Source organism: Copadichromis virginalis, linkage group LG11 (genome assembly GCF_057382275.1).
Source record: "Copadichromis virginalis isolate Kocher_CV1m ecotype Utaka linkage group LG11, C_Virginalis_male_GT1.1, whole genome shotgun sequence".
Lineage (NCBI taxonomy): Eukaryota > Metazoa > Chordata > Actinopteri > Cichliformes > Cichlidae > Copadichromis > Copadichromis virginalis.
The window spans coordinates 26,883,657-26,906,736 of record NC_140628.1 but is presented as its reverse complement, the minus strand read 5'-3'; the positions used below and the strand labels follow the sequence as shown (position 1 = coordinate 26,906,736).

Here is a 23,080-nt window from a genome sequence, read left to right as displayed (position 1 = left end):
CGAGCTGGACTGCAGACAGGAAAGAGCAGAACGCTGCGAGCTGAAAGGGCAAGCTACGAGAAACAAAGTGAACAGCAGAGTGAACCACACATCTGACTCATTAGCAGTCTGCTCGAGTCCTGATGGGTTTTTTTCTTTTTTCTCGCCGTTCGTGTTCTTGTGATAGACTGGCCTGCGCTGTTTTTCCTCTGGCTCGTTTATCTATGAAACAAATGTACAAGAAAAACAAACAAACAAAAAAAAAAACCCTGACCCACGCCCCCTCTGCATCTTCAGTCTGCCCTCCATGATACCATGTCACAGAAAAAAAAAATCCTGAATCAATCACGTCATCAAAACGCTTTTTAAAAGTTTACTTTTGTTTAATAATTTCCTTTAGAATATATAAAGATATAATCTGTATGTATGTTTGTTAGAGTTCAGTTTGCACTTTTGTACATGCTATAAAAACAAGGCATAGAGAGGCAGAGTGTGTGTGTGAGCAGGTGTGTGTGTGTGTGTGTGTGTGTGTGTGTGTGTGTGAGAGATGCTCCCTGCTCTCTCGAGCTCTCACACTCGTAGCTAACAGGCCCGCCAGCCTCACACGCCATCAGGACCTAAGAGGGTGATGCGCTACAGAGAGCCGGAGGTTTGGTCCGAGGGAGAGGGAGCATGCTGAAGGCAGTGCTGTGCGAATGTGTGTGTTTGCTGGTTTAGTTTAACACTATCTATGATTGTTAGACGAGCTCTAGCTGGTGAACTAAGTTTCTGTGCTGCTGAGGGAAATAATTTTCAGTGTACAAGCCATGTTAGGTGAGGTAAGAAGGCTGGTTAACAGCTTGCTGGAACCCCTGCAAAAACCCTTCTTCCTCCTCCTCCTCTTCTGCAGTCTTCTTCATCATTTTCCCCTCCTCACATCTCCCTGGGCTGAACTTGTGTCTGTGAGCAGAGTTGTGATATTTCCACAGGTGGTCCACAAGAGAAAGAAGGGCAGGACAGCAGAGAGACAGAAGGTTATGTGAAAGTCAGAAGCTCTCAGAGAAGAGTCAAAAAAAGTTTGTGTGTGTGGCAGTGAACAGATTTTGGTGTCCGTAGTCACTGAGTCCCATTCACTGTTGGCCTTTCTTTTTTTTTGTTGCTTTTTTTTGTGTGTGTGTGTTTGTGTGCGTGAATCCAATAAACGTACAGCAATAGGCTTCCCTGAGTGGAGTGGGCCAGTTTTAAGAGTCAGTCAGACAACACCCAGCACCCCACCGCCCCCACCCCCTCCCACCTGTATCAGTTTTAGAGACTTTTTCCTTTTGATCCAACAAACATGTTCACAGAGTGATCACTCTGAGTAGCCCTCCCTCCTCCCCTCACACTCTTCCCCCCCATGGTTTTAGATACAGGCACTTAAAGTCCCGTCAGTTTGTAGGAAAAAGTGGCGTGGGTGTGCACATCATCATCATCATCATCATCCTGGATCGTCATTGGGGAGTGTGCGTGTGTGCATATGTGTGTGTCCCCTGAGGAAGGTGCTGACTGGCTGCTGATCCTACTGATGGGGAGGGGGGGGGGGGGGTTGTGCTACAGGGGCAGGGCATCTGTTAGGAGGTGAACTTGATGATTCCAGGTCAGTCATACCATCGCTGTGCCTGGTGTGGCGTCTGAGTGAGTCCCTCCTGCACACGGCTGCGTCCCAGAAGAGCCCTGATCCAGATAAATGGTCTGGCTTTAGGTCTGACACAAAAAGAGGCAAGAGTTGGGCAGTCCAGGGCGTCAAATAGTGGCCTTTTTTTCTCTGTCTCCCCACAATTAAAGCTGCTTGCATTGCAGAGATATGCGTGAAGTGTCGTTTGGTATTGGTGCCTAACCCTTTTCTGCAAGTACTCTTGGTGCCTAAACCTCAACCGCGAGTAAAAATGAAACACAGAGCAACCAAACGGGTCAGCACGCAGAGTATCTTGTACTTTCCCCCACCACCAGGCTCGCTTTCGCCGGCAGAAAAAACCAAAAAAAACCAAACTCAAAGTCATTTCAAGACTGTGTACAAAGGTGATTTTCAAAGCAAGAGAGCAAACACGATTTAAGCGGTATTTCTATTCTCACTGCAGCAGTAAAGATGCGTCGCTGTTGTTGGAATAATGCTGACACGAATAAAAAAATTTGTTTTCTGCTTTTAGTTTTCAAACAAATGGTGTTCAAAGATATTTTTGAGGGTTGCAAATGTGAATGATTTGGTTTTTATTTTTCTTGTTTTTGGAGGGCAGTGCATCTTTTTCTGAGACGCAGGCTGTCTAAACCCGTTCAGTCACTACCAGGAACTCTGTATGCACTGTTTACACCAGGGGTAGAGAACTCCAGGCCTCTTGGGTCAGTGTCCTACAGGTTTTAGATATCACCCTGGGTCAACACACCTGAGTCAAATGATTACCAGGCGGCTGGAGAACTTCAAGACATGTTGAGGAGGTAATTTAGCCATTTAAGTCAGCTGTGTTGGATCAAGGACACATCTAAAACCTGCAGGACACCGACCCTTGAGGCCTGGCGTTCCCCTACCCCTGGTTTACACTGTCTTGGTGTTATACAATGACTAAGAATAAACATAAACATTGCATCACGGACACCAAAAGAGACCTCACGCGCATCCGTCTGTGACACCAGCGGCTGACAAAATGGCCATATTTGGCACCCTGAGATGAGAAGGTGTCGGGCTGTCTTTGGGGCGTTACTTTCATGTGTATGTTGACGTGTGCTCTCGGGTCAGTGGAGGTTTCTTGATTCTAGTTTGTCAGTGTGAGGAGAGGGAATTACAGAGGAACCATTTACATACTCCTGCACCACCTCCTGCCCTGCTGGAGCAGTAGTGTTTGGACTGAGGCTCTCATCAGCAGTCTTTATTCTCCAGAGACAGCTGTGCAGTGGCGCGGTGCAGCTCGGCAGTCACCCTCCTGTGCAAGGCCAGGGGTGCTGCTAAAGAGCCTTCATACGCCAGCATAGGAGGACTGTCCCCGCCTCCGCTGCCCGTCCCATCCTCCTCCATTTCCATCTGTCCGTTACTTTGCCTCTCTCGCTCCCTCTCTTCCTCCGGTCGTACTTTTTTATCATCTGACTCCTCCTGCGAGGCCTCCATGCGCTGGTCCTCGCTCCAGCGCCTCTTGAAGCGCAGCTTGAGAGGAATGCACTTCGTCTGGGGAGCCCCCGCCGCGGGTGGCTGAGATGGGGGTGTGCTGCTCTCCCCGGGCTCGGCGGGTTCGCTCTTGATGACGGGCAGCATGCGATGTACGCCGGAGTGCGTGTGCTGCGAGGTGAAGAAAGGCATCAGGCCGGGTGGAGGAGGAGCGGGGGCTTTGAACACATCTTCTTCTAAGTCCTCGTCGGTGTGGGGTTGTTGCTGGGCCCGGGCTGAGCCATTAGGAAGGTGGTGGTGGTCGGATGCTCTCGGGTGGCGAGGGGCGAAGAGCTCAAACTCTTCATCTCTTTCATCTGGGTCTTCATCGCTAATGTCAGTCACCTCCACCTCTTCCTCGGAGTCTATGTCAGAGATGGGCTCAACCTTCAAACAGAGGGACAAGGAAGTTGATCAAAAATGTAACTTAAAAAAGGATTGCTGTTGGTAATTAAATATATAAATCACAAATAAATACATAAATTTACTAATGCTTAAATCCCAACCTGACTTTAGTTGGGAGAGCTGACAGAGTATATAGAGTGACTCACTTTCATATTTATTGTTTTTTATATCCTTCATAGAGCTTGATTACATGCACGTTTAGTTTGTGAGCTGCAACTGGCCAGACTGACACAACTACAGTCATGCAGACTGACTGAGACTTCGCCCTGAACTGTAAAGCCAGCAGCAGCAATCCTGCTCTGGTGATCTGCGTACTCGAGGGACACTCTAACCAGAAGCTGCAGAAATAGGTATGCTGAGCTCACCAAGCAAAGCATAACAAGGACTACCATCGCCAGATACAAGACAGAGGAGTTTGAGTTCAGGAAGTTTCTCTCAGGTACTTAAAATCCTGAATTCCCTCAGGCTATTAGATGACTTTAACTCTGACGGGGTCATTTATATTCATTTTTCGATGACTGTTCATTTTTGGACACATCCTTGTAATCTATTTATTTTTCTTTCCTTTAACCTAGAGCTGGGCGATATGAGATTTTTTCATATCACGATATGTTTTTTTCATTTCAGGCGATAACGATATCTATCACGATATAAGCCAAATAACTATATTTGTAAGATTTAAATGTGCCGTTGCTCACAAGTAAAATGTGAAATAATCAGCAGCTTTTTTTTATTTAAATATTTATTTCCCATAATAAGTTCAACAGGGTAGATGTACTTAAGGAACATGAGACTTTTTCAGATAAATAAAGGCAAATATTGCAAACTACACAAAAGGCAGCCGCTAAAGCGTTTAAGTTTCAAAATAGAACAAACGAAACAGACTAAATTGTCAATTCCACTTAGAAACAAAGTATTAATTCTAAAAATAAATCTTAGTTTGTTTTACAGAAGAACAGACAAAACTAACTTTTGTCAGTATCAAATAAACTGAGAACTAAAAGGAAATTCTCAATCTCTCCTTGTTGTATAGCTTAGCTTTTCAAACAGTTTTAACAGTTACTTTAGTCTGACAAAAGCCGAATGACGAATTAGCGCTTCCAGTCAGAGACTGAGGCTACGTCCACACGTACACGGGTATTTTTGAAAACGGAGATTTTCCGTTTTCGTTTTAAAAAATAATCCCGTCCGCACATAAAGGCAGAAATGAAGGAAAACGCTGCTATGAACATGCCAAAGCAGCAGGTGGCGCTAGATTCCTAACCGTGCAGAAATGTTGGCCAATCAGAAGTCTAGAAGCCTCAGTGGGAAAAAGTAAACAAAGCTGGGGCATAGAAGCAGAACCGAGTCGTATGTGTGGACGGACAGTAACTGTGTATATGTAAGCATTTAAACACTGCAGAGTAGAATTAACAGTAACAGTATTGTAGAAATTCATTTCACCGAAACAATAACGTGGCGCAGTGTGACGCATGCACCAGTTTATTGTATTTCCAGACTTGCTTTCGTGCCGAGTAGCGTGCAATTTACAGTGCACGCTACTCTGTTTTTTGTCAGACTTGAAATAGCCGAAATACCTTCACACTACGGAACTTCTATGGCTCTTCCATTCGACAATCTCTCCGGCATTGGAACCATCATCTGTTTTCTCTTCGGTCACGCTCGGTTGATTTTTCTAGTCGGCACACTCATTTCCTCCATTACGCGCTGGCTCCATTACCCACTGCCTGCTTCCCAAACAAACACACGTGCGGCTTGGCACTTGTGCTGTACGTAACAAGTCACGCGACGTGACGCTGCGGCTGTGATTGGTTCGGCTCTGCGCTACTTAGTTTGGATTGGCTGACCTTTTTTTAAAAAAAAATTTTATTTTAAGAGGACAAGAGCGGCGAAGTCTATCGCGATAGCTTAATTTCTCTATCGAGTAAAAGTTATATCGCGATACATATCGTTATCGTTCTATCGCCCAGCTCTACTTTAACCTCATTATTTATCATTCTGTTCCTTAAAAAGCAACTGTGATTAGTGTGTAAGGACTGTGAGTCGTGTGGGTAAGCTGCAAACGAAATGCTTGTGTTTGGGTTTAATAAAGTTATCTCAATCAGAAACAAAATACCAGCCCATGCTCTCTCTGAAACACACGTAGCCACAAACAAAGTCTAAATCACTGGGAACTGTGGGAATGTGAGCGATGTTTGGGTCTGGGTACCTTTATCTTGGGAAGTCCCGCGCTGTTTAGAGATTGTGTTGACGAGGAGGCGGAGATGAGCCCGGAGCCACTGGCAGAGCTCAAGTCACTGCCGAATGACAGCGAGGAGCCCAGGCCAGAGGTGGAGGACATGGACCCGGATCCTGAACCCGAGGACAGTGAGCTCTGCCTGGCTTTACTCTGGCTCTGCCCCTCCCTCTGCTTCCTGCCCAGTGGAGGCGGCTGCAGCTTGAACTTGAAGGGGGACATGTGCGGCGGCTCCTCACCAAGGTGAAGTGAATGATGCATGGGGTGGGAATGTGGGTGAGGGTGAGCAGAGTGAGGATGCGGGTGGTGGTGGGTCGGGTGACCCAGAGGTGGATGGTGGTGCCGGTCTCCTCCCCTCTCGCCTCCCCCCACAGTCGAGGCTCTCTCCGCCCTCTCGGCCGCTCCTCTCTCTGCAGTCAGACCGGCCTTGTCGGGCCGGTGGGGCTGGGGGATGACGATGTTGGGGTACTGGAGGAAAGCTCTGGGGCTGAGGCCATAGTTGTACACCGACTGGGTGTGGGCCTGCAGGTAGCGCTTCATGTCCTCTGGGTTAAAGGAGAAGTGAGAGCCTAACATGGGTGATAGGGTGGGCGAGGGAGTGTAGGGGAGGTGAGATGTGGGGGTCATGGAGAGTGCAGGAGACAAAGGTGGAGCTAGAAGGCTTGCTCCTCCTGGACCTGGCAGGGGGGAAGCAGGGAAGGGGGACAGGGGCTCTGGGTGGATGCGGTGTGCTGCCGGGCCACGGGAGCCTGGATGCCCTGCAGGGTTACCCGGCCCTCCGTACATGCGGAACAGGGCTTCATGAGAAGCCAAACGGGGGTGGATGATGCTCCGGTAGCCTCCTCCACCACCACCTGGCCCTCCTCCACTCACAACTCTCTCCCCCCTCTCCTCTCCTGCTCCCGTGTTACCCTCCTCGATCTCAGAATTGGCTGAAGTGCCGTCGCTGCAGTCGCTGACAGAGCCACGGGCCATTCGTCGGGCCACGGAGCTGAACATGCCACCGGGGCTGCGCAGGTCCTCGTTAGGGGAGAGGACTTCAGATGGGGTGGAAGGAGGGAAGCGGAAGTGGGTCCCTGCACCGGTGGGCACAGGAGGGGCACTCTGAGGAACGCTACTTCCTGTAGATGTAAAAGGCAAGAGAGAGAAGATAAGAAAAAGAGTAAAAAAGACGGGCAGAGTACAGAGAAATGAATTGCAGTGCTCTCTTGTATAATCCCATGTAGTCATGCCATCCTATTGTGGGATTAGGAGATATTTACACACGCACACACAGACGAGGCTTACCAGTGGAGCTCATATCAATGAAGGGGTAGTTGACCAAAACCAGTTTGTTGAAGTTAAACTTGTAGGTGAACCTTTTCCCTTTGGTCTTATGAAGGATCCTCTTGTTGTAGTAATATCTGTAAAACAGAAGGAGAAAACTAAAATCAAACACAGCATACAAAACATTTCATTCCAAAATAAGCTCCTCGTGTTTAAAACACTATTTTGTGCTTCTGATCTTTAAGGCCATGTCAGATGAGCTTGCACAGTCAAGCACACACTTTAATAAGCGAGTCTTTCATGCGCCCCCCCCCCCCTCATCATGACAGATATTAGAGAGTGTTGCATGACATTTGCACAAAGCAGACACAGAAAGGAGGAGGAGGATGGGATGGGAAGCAAAAAGGATGAGGATACACTGAGCTGAGGAACAGCACTGTGAAGTTGTGCGTCAGGATAAGAAAATAATTAAAAGATCAGCAGCCAGCGTAAGCAGCGCTGGGCTGTTCTGAATCTGCATTTAACAGGTGTGCATGCAGGGCAGCATTTGTGTTTAACCCTTTAAAGCCCGAACCATGACATAATTGCCAAAAATGTAAAGTTTTTAAAAATGGAGTATCTATTGCCTCTTATGACAAATTTGAAGAAAAGAGAAGAAAAAAGACTAGAACAAAAAGGAAGCAAATAAAACGTTCTTAGTCAAGAGAAAAGTAAGAGCACCAAGAAGAAGCATGTTTACACTGAGGGCAACTTGAACTCCTGACCTTACGCTCTAAAAAACAGATCTCCAGATGGATGGATTTTCTCCCCACCCCTAGTGAATAAAGTTACTTTTTGCGAGTTGTTATCACGTCTAAATAGAAGAAACAGCTTTCACCAAAATGCTTGGTGAGAGCTGGTGTGTCTGGACTTTTATTGTACTCGGAAACAATGTCAACATCTGTCCAGCTACGTTTCAGTTTCTGCCGCTGAGATAATCCTGCTGCTTCAACCGTCTTTGCTAGCAATCAAAAAAAAAAGGTCAGGTATTATGAAAAAAGCATCTTTTAAGTTCAGATGCGGTCAGATGAGTGGTCTCTCTCTCACACACACACACACACACATACACATACACAACTCATTCTCATCTTTCATTTTTGCTGGTGGACCTGTCTCTTTATATAACAGCAAAGCAAAGCCACCAATAATTCAGCCCATCTTTATCTGTTTATGTAATGGCCATTCTCTCAGTTTTTTTCATGCTTTTTCTCTCTCCCATGGCTCCTGCCTACAGTGCAAGGCTAGATTTTTATTAACCTTTGTCCAGCTACAGCTCTTTATGTAACATCTCTCTGCTTTCTTCCTCGGATCCACACTCACTTTATGTAACCTCTAGATCCCTGGCTGACAACCCTCACACACCGAGGGAAACAGAGCGAAAGAAAGAGGAGGAGAAAGGAAAAAAAAACCCTGATGTGTTGATCCGTCAGGGTGGGAGGGGCGAAGAAAACAAGCCAGATCACCAAAACTACCACCTGTCCTTCTCACCACTATCCCTGGTGATTAAACACAGGGTTTAACCACACTGCCCTTTTCTCCTGTCTGCATGCCTACCTGCTTTTATAGTGCTAGACTAGCCGCTTTCTCTTCCTCCACCATGGCACATGATAAGTGATGAGTGCTGGCAAAGATAGGGGCTTCAGGGTATGTAGGTAATGTTGAGTTAATCAGAGCCCAGTGACTATCATTACACTGAATGGTAGTTATCGAGACGGCGCTGTGTGCCGGTGTCTGTTGCCCTTCACCCCCTCTTATTATGCTTATTACTCAGACTTGTTGGACCGTTTTTTACTCTGGGAACAGACTATTGCTCTTTTTCACTTGTTCTCCCCTCCTCCTTCTCCCTTTATCCTACCGATACCCCCTGTCTCCCTCTTTCTCTCATCAATCCGCCTCCCCCCTCTTTATCCTGCCCTCTCCACTCATCCCCTGAGGCAGTGGGAGAGAGGAGAGAGAGAGAGAGGGAGAGGGAGAAAAGAGACAAGACAAGCCAGCACTGTTGAAAACATTGTTTACGCCAGGCACAAAGCAGCATGTAATTTCTGCTCTAGGGGAGACACTCACAAGGGCCGGGAAGGAGGGGGAAGGAGGGGGACGGACGGACAGAGACAGGCGGGCAGGAAGTGAAGCAGAATTAAAACCACAACAGGCTTGTGATTGAATTAGCTGATGATAGAAAAAGTCAATGCGATGTGCTGCGACCCACATAGGGTCCAATATAAATACAGAGAAAACAAACAAAGTCGCATGCATCTAAAATACACTCAGCAGCAAGGACATAAAACCTCGAATGTGAATGACAAACGTTTATTGATAGTGAAGACGACAGATGAACGATAGGTGAGGGAGGCCACTGCGGTTTTGGGGAAGGACTGGTGGATCATGCTGATATCTATGAGAGGATGGCAACAAATAGAAACAAAAGGAAAGGACCAGGGTCGTATAAGTATGACAATAAGTGAAGTGTTTGGTTCCCCCTCCTAATGTCAGATAAACTATGTTCAGTATGGGGTGAGGGGAGGAAGACAGCACAAAAGACACAATGTGGAAAAGAGCCAGAGATTAATAATAACTAATGATTAAATGCAGAGTGGTGTATCAACACAGTGGAAAGAGATGAGTTAAGAAGAACATTCATCAGCATGGGAAGCCCCCAGCAGCCTCGACTTATTGAAGCATATTTTTGACAGTTTATCAAAGAAGGCTATCTGCTGTATGTTCACCTAGGTATGTAAGAAACATCTAGGCAAAACTGTTACTGAACAGAGGTGGTGGCATGGGACACCAACGATCAGTCTCAAAATCTCTTCCCAGGCAATTCAACCCTGGCTCACAGTCACTGAGGTCACAATCATGTGACCTTAATGACTCACATGATGGCAGGGTGGGTCAATGACGCTCAGGACCACCTACAAAGTGACAACCTCATTAGAGTTTAAATACCTGGGACTCACCATCAGCTTTTATGACTGACAGTGCCTTTCAGATGAGAACGCCTTTAGTCTAGTTGGGTCATTTCATCATAAATAATCATGGGTCTTCTGCTTGACCGTCTCCAATTTGCCTAAAAATGTCATAGATTGGCTGTATAACCAACCAAATAACTCTAACTTTAACCAACTAAGTTTTGGTACCTAAACGTAACCATTGAGTGGATGTTAAAGTTAGAAATTAAGTGCACGAGTTCTGGGCTGTTAACTGTTGCAGGTCTGTTAAACGTGGCCGAGGCCGCAGGAGGAGCTGCGATCCAAGATTCATCATCTGCAGAAGTGATTACACCACCAGAGGGAGGAGGACTTCACAGTCATGAGTTTTTTGAGTCATTTAAGATGCTGAAATGTGAAATCTAAGGTTTTATTCTTCACTGTGTTTGTGCTACTAACAAAAAGGTATGACTTCATTCATTGTGCTACGATGTGACTTAGACCTAAATATAAAAAATGTCACAAACATTGTTACACCTGAGCTCACAAGCTGTGGTTTTGATGCAGCTCTATCAAATGTCACATTTATTTCTTTAAAATTATTTTTGGACTTCTTATTAATACATCCTGACTTAGAGAACATTTTTGTTTTGTCCACGTTCTTTATTATACTCATAATAAACTCGGCATAACAGTCAAATCCTCGAGAAGTTTGCCTCTACATAAGGATTCAAAAGGTCTTTTTCTTCCTGGAAATTATACTTTTACTACCATCTTTGCCTCCTACACATTTAAAATGGGGGATCGTTTGACTTTCCCTCTCAAGTCTCTGATGTTACAAGGGTACATAAAGCTGAAATGCAGGGTTGGAAATAGAACAACTTTCCATGTGCTCTGAATGAAGCTGCGTTTAGAGCACATGGTCACCCGGTCTTTCTCCAAGCCCACCCCCCTGCGCCGTCATACAGGCAGACAGTCTTTGAAGAGCATTTGAACTCACTTCAAAAGAGAAGAAAGAGATTCTTTGAGTGCCTGTGTTTAGCTGCCCACCGCACTTGCCTTACACGCACAAATGCATGCATGCACACACACATTTCTATTGTATCCTGTGCCATCTCATTCAGACATACTCAAACGCAGGGGTGGATGTGTGCCCCCACTCCAGCATGTATCATCCAGGAGATACAGCTTTATCCCATTCCCTGTTCTACCAAAAGAGTAGATTGAACAATCAGTGCGAGCATGGATTTAGGCAAAGCCTTCGGGGAAACAGAGGGGGAGGCTTTCAACTCACTTGTTACTGCGAGCGATTCTAGGCCAGGGATTATGGCTGCGATTACACAGACGTGCTGGGGTCCAAAACATTATGATCAAAGCATGGAAACACACACCGGAGTGCAGCAACTAAATACCAATGAACGGACAGAGAAATTTCAGAAACCCGTACTTGAAACCATGTTTTTACAAAGCAACCCTTTCCAGGTCCTTTTGGGGGGACCTGAGGTGTTCACAGGTCAGATGAGATGTATAATCTCTCTAAAGGGTCCTGGGTCTCTTCCCAGTTTGGTTTGCCTGGAAAACCTCCAGAAAGAAGCACCCAAATATCTAACCTATGGAGGAATCTCGTTGGGACCTCTTGTATTTAGGAGCTTATTCTTTTGGACATTCACAAAATCTCATGACCAGAGGTTAGGGGTGGAACTTTCTTTGTATCATTTATCCAAGCACTGATTTTCCTTAATGCTTAAATTCAGGTTTGCAGCAAGGCTGGAGCCTATTCCAGCTGTCACTGGGTAAGAAGCAGGCACACCCTGCCCAGGTCGCATCATAGACTGAGACAATCAGTCACACCTACAGTTAAGTTAGAATCACTAATTAGCCTAATAGTGCATTCCAGATGTAGTCGGAAGCCCCAGTTCGAGATTGGGTGTATATTGATACCACCACCATCTCCAAACTCAGAAGATATCTTATTTGTCTTACATAAAAACTCATTAACACGTGTATTGGATGAGTACAAATACCCACATGCATCGTATTGCAAATGCAAAAAGTTGAATTGCCTTAAAAGGTTAAGGCAGTAATCTGTGATTAAATATAAAGTATTGCACGTTTAGTTCAAACACTGAGGTTGGGCTAAAGACCTGTCCACTATTCCCACTTTTTCCATAAATTATTATTATGATATCTGTATAAAATCTTTTCCACTATCTCTCCATATGCACACACAAATGTCAGCACTAAAAATGAAATGAATCACCCGCTCACGTGCACGTGTGTCTGCACAGGCTGTGCCTTGCCATTGTTGGGCTGTAAATAGGAGCTGACTGTGACAGGAAGTTGGGATTACAATGCTCCCCATGCGTCCCATGTTTATTTTCTGCCTCTTTCGTCAGCGTTGGCTGTTACACGCAAACACACACACACATCCCAGCTAGATCTTCCTCTACACATATGCACACATACACACACACCAGCTGCTCACACTCAGGTGTGTACAAATTACAGAGATAAAAAGTCCTTTGTGTGGGAGCTACATTTGACAAGTGTTTACTGACTCAAAAAAAGGAAATTAAATGCGTTTGCGTTGGTTGGGTGGTGGTGCGATGAGCATATACATGGCAGAAGTCTGTATGCCAACTTCAACAATATAAAGGAATATCTAAATGAGTTGGCAAATCCATTTGGAATTATTGCCATTTCTGAAACATGGATCAATGCGGAGAAAGGAATGGACTTTGGACTGGAGGGATATGAAGTGAATTTTGTAAATAGAAGGAACAAGAGTGGAGGGGGAGTAGCTGTGTATGTGGATAAAAACCTAAACTACAAGGTGGTAGAAAGTATGACAACTGTAATTGATAATTTACTAGAATGTATAACAATTGAAATTTATAAGGAAAAAGAAAAAAATGTAATAATTAGCTGTATATATAGAACACCTGGCTCTAGTATTCAAGTATTTAATGACTTCATAGAGGAAATATTCTCTAAAACAAATCAAAAAGTTATGTTTATCTGTGGTGATTTTAATATTGACCTGTTGAATCCAAAAAAGCATAAAATGACCGACGAATTCCTAAACACTATGTACAGTTTGAGTTTACATCCTAAAATAACCAGGCCTAGCAGAATTACACCACATTGTGCCACCTTACTTGACAATATTTTCACTAACAATATGGAAAACAACATTGTGAGCGGAATATTAATTAATGACATCAGTGATCACCTACCAGTTTTTGCAGTTTATGACACTAATTATAAGAAAAATCAGCATGAAGAACAACTGAGATACAGACGTGTAAGGACAGAAGAAACTATGACTGCATTTAAGAACGATCTATTAAATCAGGACTGGGACAATGTGTACAAAGAAGCTGATATTGATATTGCATATGGCATATTTTTAAGAATATTCATGGAGTTGTACGATAAAAACTGTCCAACAATAAAATACAACAGAAAGCACAAATATTCAGATAGACCATGGCTCACTAAGGGTTTACAAAATGCATGTAAAAAGAAAAATACACTCTATAGGGAATACCTAAAACAAAGAACAAAAGATGCTGAAAATAAATATAAAAAATACAAAAATAAGTTGACCAATATTATACGTGTATGTAGAAAGGAGTATTATAGTAAAATATTGAACAACAATAAACATAATATGAAAGGAATATGGGATGTTTTAAACGGTATAATTAAAAATAATTCTGGACAACAAAGTTATCCACAATACTTTATCGATAATGGCAATATTATGGAAAACACTGCTGATAAGGTCAACAGCTTTAATCATTATTTTGTAAATATTGGACCAAAACTGGCAGAACAAATTCCTGAGTCACTGCCATCAGTAGAATGTAGTGAAAACCTGATTGATAGGAACCCTAACTCAATGTTCCTCACATCAGTGGAGGAAAAAGAAATAATTGACATTGTACACGTGTGTAAATATAAAACATCTACTGATTGTAATGATATTGACATGAAAATCGTCAAGAAGGTCATTGAAGGAATTGTAGGACCTCTAACATATATTTGCAACTTATCATTTCAGACGGGAAAAGTGCCAAACAAAATGAAAATAGCTAAAGTTGTGCCGCTGTATAAAACCGGGGATAGACGCCACTTCACAAATTACAGGCCTGTTTCTTTACTACCACAATTCTCCAAAATCCTAGAAAACCTGTTTAATAAACGATTAGACAAATTCTTAGATAAATATAAATTACTCTCTGACAGTCAATATGGATTCAGATCAAAAAGATCAACATCTCTGGCATTAATCGAATCAATTGAGGAGATTACGAATGCTATAGATCAGAAACAGTATGCAGCTGGAGTATTTCTGGATCTCAAGAAAGCATTCGACACAATCAATCATGACATATTAATTAATAAACTGGAACGGTATGGGATTAGGGGGGTTGTACTGCAATGGGTGAAAAATTATTTAAGTGACCGGAAACAATTTGTGAAGCTGGGTGTCCATTCCTCATCATGCTTGGACATTGCTTGTGGTGTTCCACAAGGCTCTGTACTGGGTCCAAAATTATTTATTATTTATATAAATGATATTTGTAAGGCATCTGATATATTAAAATTAGTATTATTTGCAGATGACACAAATATTTTTTGTTCTGGGGGGAATCTAAAGGAGCTGCTGGATACAATTACTTCAGAAATGTGCAAAATTAAAAAATGGTTTAACAGGAACAAACTATCGCTAAATCTAAGTAAAACTAAAATTATCTTATTTGGGAATTCCCTTAGAAATGCACAAGTGCAGATTCATGTAGATGGTGTGGAAATTGAAAGGGTACTTGAACATAAGTTTCTTGGTGTGATTATAGATGATAAATTAAACTGGAAGTCTCATATAAATCATATACATAACAAAATTTCAAGAAGTGTCTCAATCTTGAGTAAAGTAAAACACATTCTGGACCACAAATCACTCCACATTCTCTATTGTTCCCTGATTGCACCGTATTTGAATTACTGTGCAGAGGTTTGGGGCAATACTTACAAATGTTCGCTATCATCAATCTTTATATTACAAAAAAGGGCCATAAGGATAATCCATAAAACTGGTTACAGAGATCATACAAATCCACTATTCTTAAAATCAAAAATTCTAAAATTCACAGATCTGGTTCATTTTCTCACAGCACAAATTATATATAAAGCAATAAATAACCTGCTTCCTGACAATATTCTAAAAATGTTTTCTAAAAGGGAACGGGGATACAATTTGAGGGGGGAATTAAATTTAAAACATCCTCGTATCCGTACAACATTAAAAAGTTTTTGCATCTCTGTGTGTGGAGTGAAGCTGTGGAACAGACTAAGTAAAGATATGAAGCAATGTCCAAGCATGGCGCAGTTTAAAAAGCGGTTTAAGGATATGGTTTTTACAGGGTACAGGGAAAAGGTAGAGATTTGATAGGGTGTTCTTGTCCAATATTTTCATGTGTGTGCGCATGCACGGGTTTGTTGGTATGGGTATATATATATATATATATATATATATATATATATATATATATATATATATATATAATTGTAGGTTGTGTATCCTTGAGGTGTTAATGGGGTTATTGAAAATGTGTACATGTGCGTATGTGTGTATATATGTATGTATGGATAGATAGAAACATATATGTGTATATATTAAAAAAAAAAATTACACATAACATATAATGTAATTGCAAGGAGGTATTTCTGTAGTCTATTGATACTAGATAGTGGAAAAGGGGTGGGATTAAATAAGCTTATGCTTCTTCCTGCTCCTTTTTGAACATGGACGTTATTTGGAGTTGTGGTTGCTCGTTTTCCTTTTGTTTGCTTTGTTCATTTGTCTCTTTTAATTCTATTTTTTTTATACTTTTTCAACATGTTCAAAATAAAGATTCAATCAATCAATCAATCAATCAATATACATGGTGTGTGTCGGTGTGTGAAGAGGAAGATCGTGTCAGGGTCCGATCAGGCCGGTCACATGCTCGGCCGGTACAATATATGTATTCGAGCACACTCTGGTGTGTGCGTGCTTTCCACCCTCATAGAAAACAGAGGCCTCATTCAGTGGGGACAAAGGCATACACACAGTGCTCATGTATGCTAAACACATACATGCTGCAGATTGAGACAATGGAATGACAATGCACATATGTTGAACACTAAGTGATACAGTGGTACTGTCGCTGGGTGCTCCCTCTGCACTTTCTCTCTGGCCCTGGGAGTTTCCACACAAAGCAGTGCAACAGTTAAAGACCTTCTGACCTACAAACAGGCCCAGCCAGCTGAGTGAGTAACAGGGTGTGCATAGGCAGCAATATTTCCTGCAGCCAGCTGTTTACATGTGGTCATCAGGTTACACTTCGTGAGCGCCAATCATAACCTGTTTTACTGCTGTTTTTTTTTTAAAATTACTACTGTATTTCAGGAAAAGATAGGCCAAGAAACACAAACATGGTGGCAGCTTGGCCTAGTTCTGCTGGATTACTGAAAAATAAGAATCATAAATAGTTGCTTTATTATACTTTTAAAAAGAATAATGTTGCTTTTTATATTAAGTGGATTTCCTTGAACTTTAATCAGTTGATTACACTAAATAAATGTGGACATTGACTTTTATGGAAGGCCAAAAGGAAAGGCAAATTTAGACCATTATTGCAAAGCTGCATGTGGGACAGTAATCACTTTAGAGCAGTTGTCTGGTTTCAATAATTGATGGTAGTTAAAATTGTCATTGTAAATAAAATATGATTAATTGCCCCCAAAGTAATCAAAAACAGCGTATTGTGTGTCAGACTCACTGCCTCAGCTTCCTCATCCTTCTAGTTAGAAGTGTTTTATCTCGCTACTGTGTGCGTTTGTCTGATTACAGGAGTGGTTTCAGGGAGTCGGACTGCTGCAACTCCACCGCACTGCTAGCTTTCAGTTTCAGCGACTGTTTTGTTCCAGCACTTGTTTTTGCTACTTGAACAATTTTCTAACTTTGTCTGCTCTCCTCTGCTCCTGTTTTTGGCATGCCTGGCCCCCGCCTCTGAACCACTCCTGCTCCAACTGTGTTCTCCATAGTCGCCACCTCACTTAACTACTCCACTCTGGATTAATTATCCTCCCTGCTCCGACAATTACACCTAGCTCGGCCATTCCTAGGACTTCCACCTCAACTGAGTTAAGATTGCGTCAACCACAGATCAGTAATCTCTATCCGCCAACCACTGGTTCCCTCCCTCTCAGTTAGTGCTTACTTCCACACATTTATAAATAAATCCTCATAACAAATGTGAAGTCGTGTTTTCTAGTTCGGTCCCCATGTTAAGTGCATGTTCTCATGTAATTTTAAGCCTACAATAAAACAATTGTTGTTCTATTTATGCACACTTCTGCAGTGGCAGCCTTTCAGCTGTGGTGTCCCATCACAATTAAATAAATGTTGGCAATGAAGCAAGCGCTTAAAACATGTGTTCCAGCATCCATGCTTGGCCGAGAGTCTGCACAATGGTGCATTTGTGCATCTGAATGCACACATGCGCCGTGTTGGTAATCTTTACCAGCTGTGCATGGCAATACCGCTGACCTCTGACCATTAACGCTGGCTGCTGACTGGCAGGCAGGGGACCTGGAGGTTTCAAGGAGCTGGGACCTCTTAGCGTGATTGCACTCATTAAGCAAAAACTCTGCAATGAATGATTGGCAAAAGGCTTCATTTGCCCTAAGTTACTTCATGACAGCAAAGAGTGGTGCAAGGACTAGGAGGAAGGTTTAAGTCATGGTCTTTTCATCAGTGGAAATCTTTATTTCTCCAGCCTATTGACTTATTTCTCATGATTAAATTGGAGCTGAGGATTATAGATTGCGCCCGTTCTTTCATTCATTAACTCCACCTGAAATGTCAGGCAGCACTGATCTTAACGGTTGAGACTGAAGATCTAAAAAAAGAGCGACAGCCTGAATTTGTTTTTCTCTTTTGGTTTGATTCGGTGCAAAAGAACGGATTCATTATCAAATTAAAAAACAGGACAGTCTAACCTCTTTAACGTCTACACGCACATTTCCACGCACATAAACACACACTCGCGCAGTGTGAGCGTAATCCTCTCAACAGGAGTGGGAATTTCACAGTGGTCGTGGGAGCGGGAGGCCAGGATGACGCATGGGCCGAGGCTGCGTCCCATCAACGGAAAGCCAACACACATATGCTCAAGTCCGCACACAATACATTGGTCCTGATTAAGGGAATTTCCACCATGTGCACGGCAGACAGGAAAGAACAAGATCACTGAGGTAAAAATAATAATTACACAGTCCAAAGTGATAAAACGAACACTTCAAAACAAGCCCGCCTTTTAAATGTGTGTGCATGTGTGTGTAGGCTAACTGCCACATGTCGACTGTGGTCTCCATTATTAGCAGACTCCAGGTTTTCTCCACATGAAGGACGCGAGGTGGCCTGTTTTCCAACAGTTTACTCCATATGGGGACTGTTACCATGCACACATGCCTGTTTTATAACTTCATCAGTCTTCAGTGCCACTAATCCTGTTGCCACATTACTATTAATGTGTCTTGAGAGGCTTCATTTCGGGCACTGAAGGAGCTCCGGTGTCAAATCAGGTGACAACGCAAAGGTGCATGTTTGTTTGTGTGCGTGTTGTTTTGTTGACTGTCCTTATCGCTATAAGCCAGCTCACTTTAGAGGGAGACGACCTGGCTGCTGGAAGCTGGATGAGGACACAGGAGTGAACTTTCCCAAACAGGAGTGAACTCCTGTGTGGGGACCTTGTTGATAATCAGGCTCTAAGTCTGGTCCATCAGAGGGCACTAAGACCCACTATATATAAGCACTTAGTGGAGCTTGAGCTTCAAATCTGTTACAGCAGCAGAGGATGGACGTGCTATAAATACAGAGCCTGACCAGAAATATCCCCGTCCACGTTCTTTTTTTCTCTCTAATTCAGGATTTCTAAATCCAGATTGCAAGTCTGAATGTTTGTATGCGCACATAAGAAGTCCATGTTAATTCCCTCTGTCCCCAGAGGATACCATCTGTAGAAGTTATCTTAATCTCAGCAGTGTAAATGAGCGTGCATAAGCCTTCCCAGCCCTAAATTAAGCAATTCAAAGCATTTCCCTCCTTTAATGGCCTATGTGGCTTTCTTTAAAGTGCTTAGCTTAATCTTGGCTCTGTTTGGCAGTACACAACAAGACACAGTGAATGAGATACAGTGCTTACAGCGAGCAGCTGAGAAGAGCCCCTTGGGGTATGTGATCCCTGTAATATTCAGCTCTGAATATGCTGAAAGTTGTTGTTAACATGTAACTTCTATTGGTTTTTCATCTATCCATCAATACTGTAAACTAAAGTCTATTTATAAAAGCCAAATAAACACAATGAAAAGCAGCTGCTCTGTGGCTCAGATTTGATTTGTTTTATAGGGTTATTTGGTCTTAATGCCATTTCCTTTACCGACAAGCCCAACTTGATTAACCTAAGACGTAGGAAACACAATTCAAAAATAATAAGTAAGTTTATTCATAATAAACTCAACCAATCATTCGACGGGCAATTTCAAATACACCCCAAATCTTCACAAAAAGCCACACTGGAAGTAATCCACAGGTACAAATCAGATGATAAAGTCAGTACTTGACATTAAAGGATCACTGGTGTTAACTGAAATTAATAATCAACAACCACAGGAAACTCCTTCATAGTTAAATTTGCTCAGGTCAGTGGCATTTAAAGCCAATGAGGTCACCAAATACACCCTCAAAAAAACAAAGTCTGCACATGCCAAATTTCCCCTGAGGATTCTAATGTGTCCGCTGTGAGGTCATTACATCACACTAAATAAAAACCAAAACCATTTTAGTTTACTAAAATAAAAATATAAACCAGACTTTAAGAAAAATGCTGTTCAAGCTGTGGCCAGAAATTCTCCTTCTTTGCTTGGAGCAACCTGGACAAGTTCATGCCTCTCCTTTTTTAGTTTTTTCTTTTCTTTCAATATATTAAAATTACTAAAAGCAAAACATTAAATTGAGAAAATTATAAACTGACAAGAATGAAAAGTTAACCCTACAAGCAGGCTGGCTGTGTCCCGAATGAATGATAGGCTGGAGCAAAGTTGTTAAACCCAGTGCTGCTGAGGGGTTACTGTAGCGCTCTCCACTGCACACTGTGTTTGTCAAAGCTGGAACAGCTGTTTGGCACGGGCCTAGGTGTAGCCCTCAGTGCTTTAAGCCTCAGACACACCACTGCAGATGCAAGAAGGAAAAGATTCTGCCTTTCTAAAATTAGTTAATATATGTCAATGAATACTAAAGATAATTTGTACGGTTCTTGTTTTGACAGTCCTTTTGTTTTAGCAACTTTATGTGAAAATAACTGTTTACGGTAACAGTATATTTCTCAGTCATCATACCTCAGAGCCCTGCTCAGTTTATCGTAGTTCATTTGGGGTTTGCACTTCCTGGCCCCCCAGAGTCGAGCCACTTCATCTGGATCCTTGATGACAAACTCGCCATAGTCCCCCTGCCAGGCGATGACATCATGATACTCCTCTTTCCTGAGCAGCTCCAGGATGAAGTGCCACAGCTGGATCTGTCTGGAACCAGGGCTTGACTCGGGCTTGTAAGCCCATTCTGGGAAGGCGAACCCTGTAATACAGAGATAAAGAGAGTGGGGATATTAGTGTTGGGTGGAGGGGGGTCATTCGAGCCTTGCCAAGAACAGTGAATGGTGATGTAGAGAGCGCGGGTCGTATTCATAAATTCTAGTAAAAAGACATCTTTTTGGATGAACTGAAGTGCACCCGGATGACTCGCCTTTTGTCTCTGTAGGGAAATACACGCTATAGAAAACTAGTTTAAAGGAAGGCAAAAGAAAAGACTAAGATATGATTACAGTTATGAGTCAGGAGCAGTTTCAGGTGACTGCGCTAACAGGGAAAAGTATAGATCACATACAACAGTGCAGCTTAGTACAGAGTGCACTGCTCTCATTCATACTGTCGTCACTACTCTCCAAGTCCTCCCTGTATTTCCAGCAAGAAAAAAATAAGATAAACTGCAGGGCTTTTTTCTAAAAATACTTTCTCTTTTATTGGGCAGTTAGACCCTGTGAGAAGTAAAAATTAGACCTGTGAAAAATACGTAAGTGGACAGAAAAGTCAGAAACACCAGCAAGAGAAGAAAAGAGTAAAACAGACGAGATGAAGCACAAACACACATTTTTACATTTGCGACTTATTCTAATAATCAACACCTCACACCAACCTAATGGAAATTTCTGAAATCTCAAAGATGTTTTCTAACCACACCGGAAGAAATTTTAACAAAGGTCTAAGATGTTTCTATAAGATTCGTTTACACCAGTTACATTTTATTCACTTTAACTGTTTAGATGACTGTACTGATGACACAAAGCGCACCTAATTTTGATAACAGTAGAGGTATTAACACAGGTCATGGATCTATATCTCCAGAACCTCACAAGACACCATTTTTAGTGGCTACCTGTGACTATGACAAGTTTGCATAAGTGAGTCACAACTTCATTTGCACCAGATGAAGATAAACTGCTAGTTTGTGGCTATTTATCAAATCCAATTGTTGAGGAAAATAGAGAATTTATCAGTACGGCTTCAGGCTAGGTTTTAATGCTGCTGGCTTACAGGTTTGTTTGATCTGCATCTAGACTCAAAATAAAGCTTTATTTTTTGTTATCAAAGTAGGCCAAGTTTAGCCGAATTAATAGCTTAATATTGCCTAAATGTGCAAACAGAAGTTTTCCCTTTAAACTTTTTCACTTTAAGTGAAACCCATTGGCTATTAGTAATCTTGATAGTCTAATGTACGTTCATCATTGTGTCACAGTCATTATAAGGCTCACATATGTTTTGCAGCCAACCCCTGAACTAATGCATGCGCGATGAAAATAAAAAGCAAGGATGTGAGAAGAGAAGCAACCTAAACCTCTTCAGCACTCTGATCCATATTTTCTTGCTACATGACTGACTACCTGACTGGCTCTTATTAGTAATCGGTGCATGCATGCCTCGACCTGCTCAACCCCAGCATGCCCCCTGTAACTTTAATTGTCTTAATCTGTACCGTCTGAAGCTTTGGCATAAAACACATTCCTCTGCTGTGATTAGGTCACAATTTCACCAGAGTGGCTCTTTACAGGAAACACACACGCACACTGAAACTACAACACTGAAAGCTGCAGCGTTAGTGGGCTTCATGGAACAGTTAGGCACACGAAAAACCTTTCCACCTCTCCTCCACCTCTTTCCTCTCATGCTGTCACTCTTTCCTCTGACTGTAGCAAAACAACATGGCCAGTCATCTCCCCTGCCTATCCCTCCATCTCTCTCTCTCTCTCTCCACCCTCGGCACGAAGGAAATGCAGAGCAAGAGACAGGCAGAATGAGACTGTGGGCGTGGGTATATGACTGTTTGCATGAGCATGTGTGCGCCCAAATGTACGAGTTTGAAAGAGTTTTTGTGCCAGTGCGCGTGTGTGTGTTTTTGAAAATGTTTGTGCAAGTCTCCCACTAACATTCTGTCGCCTGGGTGGTCAAGAGAATGTGACACGACTGAGCAAAACAGACTATCGCACTGTAATATTTAGCCACACGTATCCTGGACTGAACTTTTATTTTATCAACAATTATCATCGGAGCTCTGACAGACGCTCCGGTGAGGAGGTTGTCTCGCTGAAGAAATAGCATCCACCCTGCTAAAGTGTCATTATGCGGGACATTTAATGCCTTTCGATCCTGCCGATATAGTCTGTGTGATTTTTTTGTGTGTTCTGCAAACGGCACAAGTGTCAGATTACTCCGAAAAAACATAGCCGAGCAAAAGGACCTGCATGTAACATCATGCAATGCCATGAAAAGGCTGCTGTGTGTTTACTGTGTGACACAGTGGATTAAATTAAGAAGCGTTTCTCATAATTTATCTGATGGAAGAATGCTGTAACTACCATAGATATTGCCCTAATAAAACTATTAACCCTAGAGTTAAATCAATACCTTTCTGGCATTA

The 23,080-nt window shown here is 42.7% G+C and overlaps 1 protein-coding gene across 1 annotated transcript in view; it reads right to left on the bottom strand.

The window, feature by feature from the left end:
- Positions 1-2,389: 2,389 nt before the first annotated feature.
- The window catches only part of erfl3 (Ets2 repressor factor like 3), a 69,014-nt gene continuing 48,323 nt past the window's right edge, over positions 2,390-23,080 (bottom strand). The window contains exons 2-5 of the mRNA XM_085471743.1: positions 20,449-20,683; positions 7,059-7,174; positions 5,745-6,892; positions 2,390-3,517 (exon numbers count right to left, since the gene is read on the bottom strand). Coding sequence (XP_085327869.1) covers positions 2,849-3,517; positions 5,745-6,892; positions 7,059-7,174; positions 20,449-20,683 — 2,168 coding nt within the window. The 3' untranslated portion in view covers positions 2,390-2,848. The remainder of the gene's footprint in view (positions 3,518-5,744; positions 6,893-7,058; positions 7,175-20,448; positions 20,684-23,080) is intronic.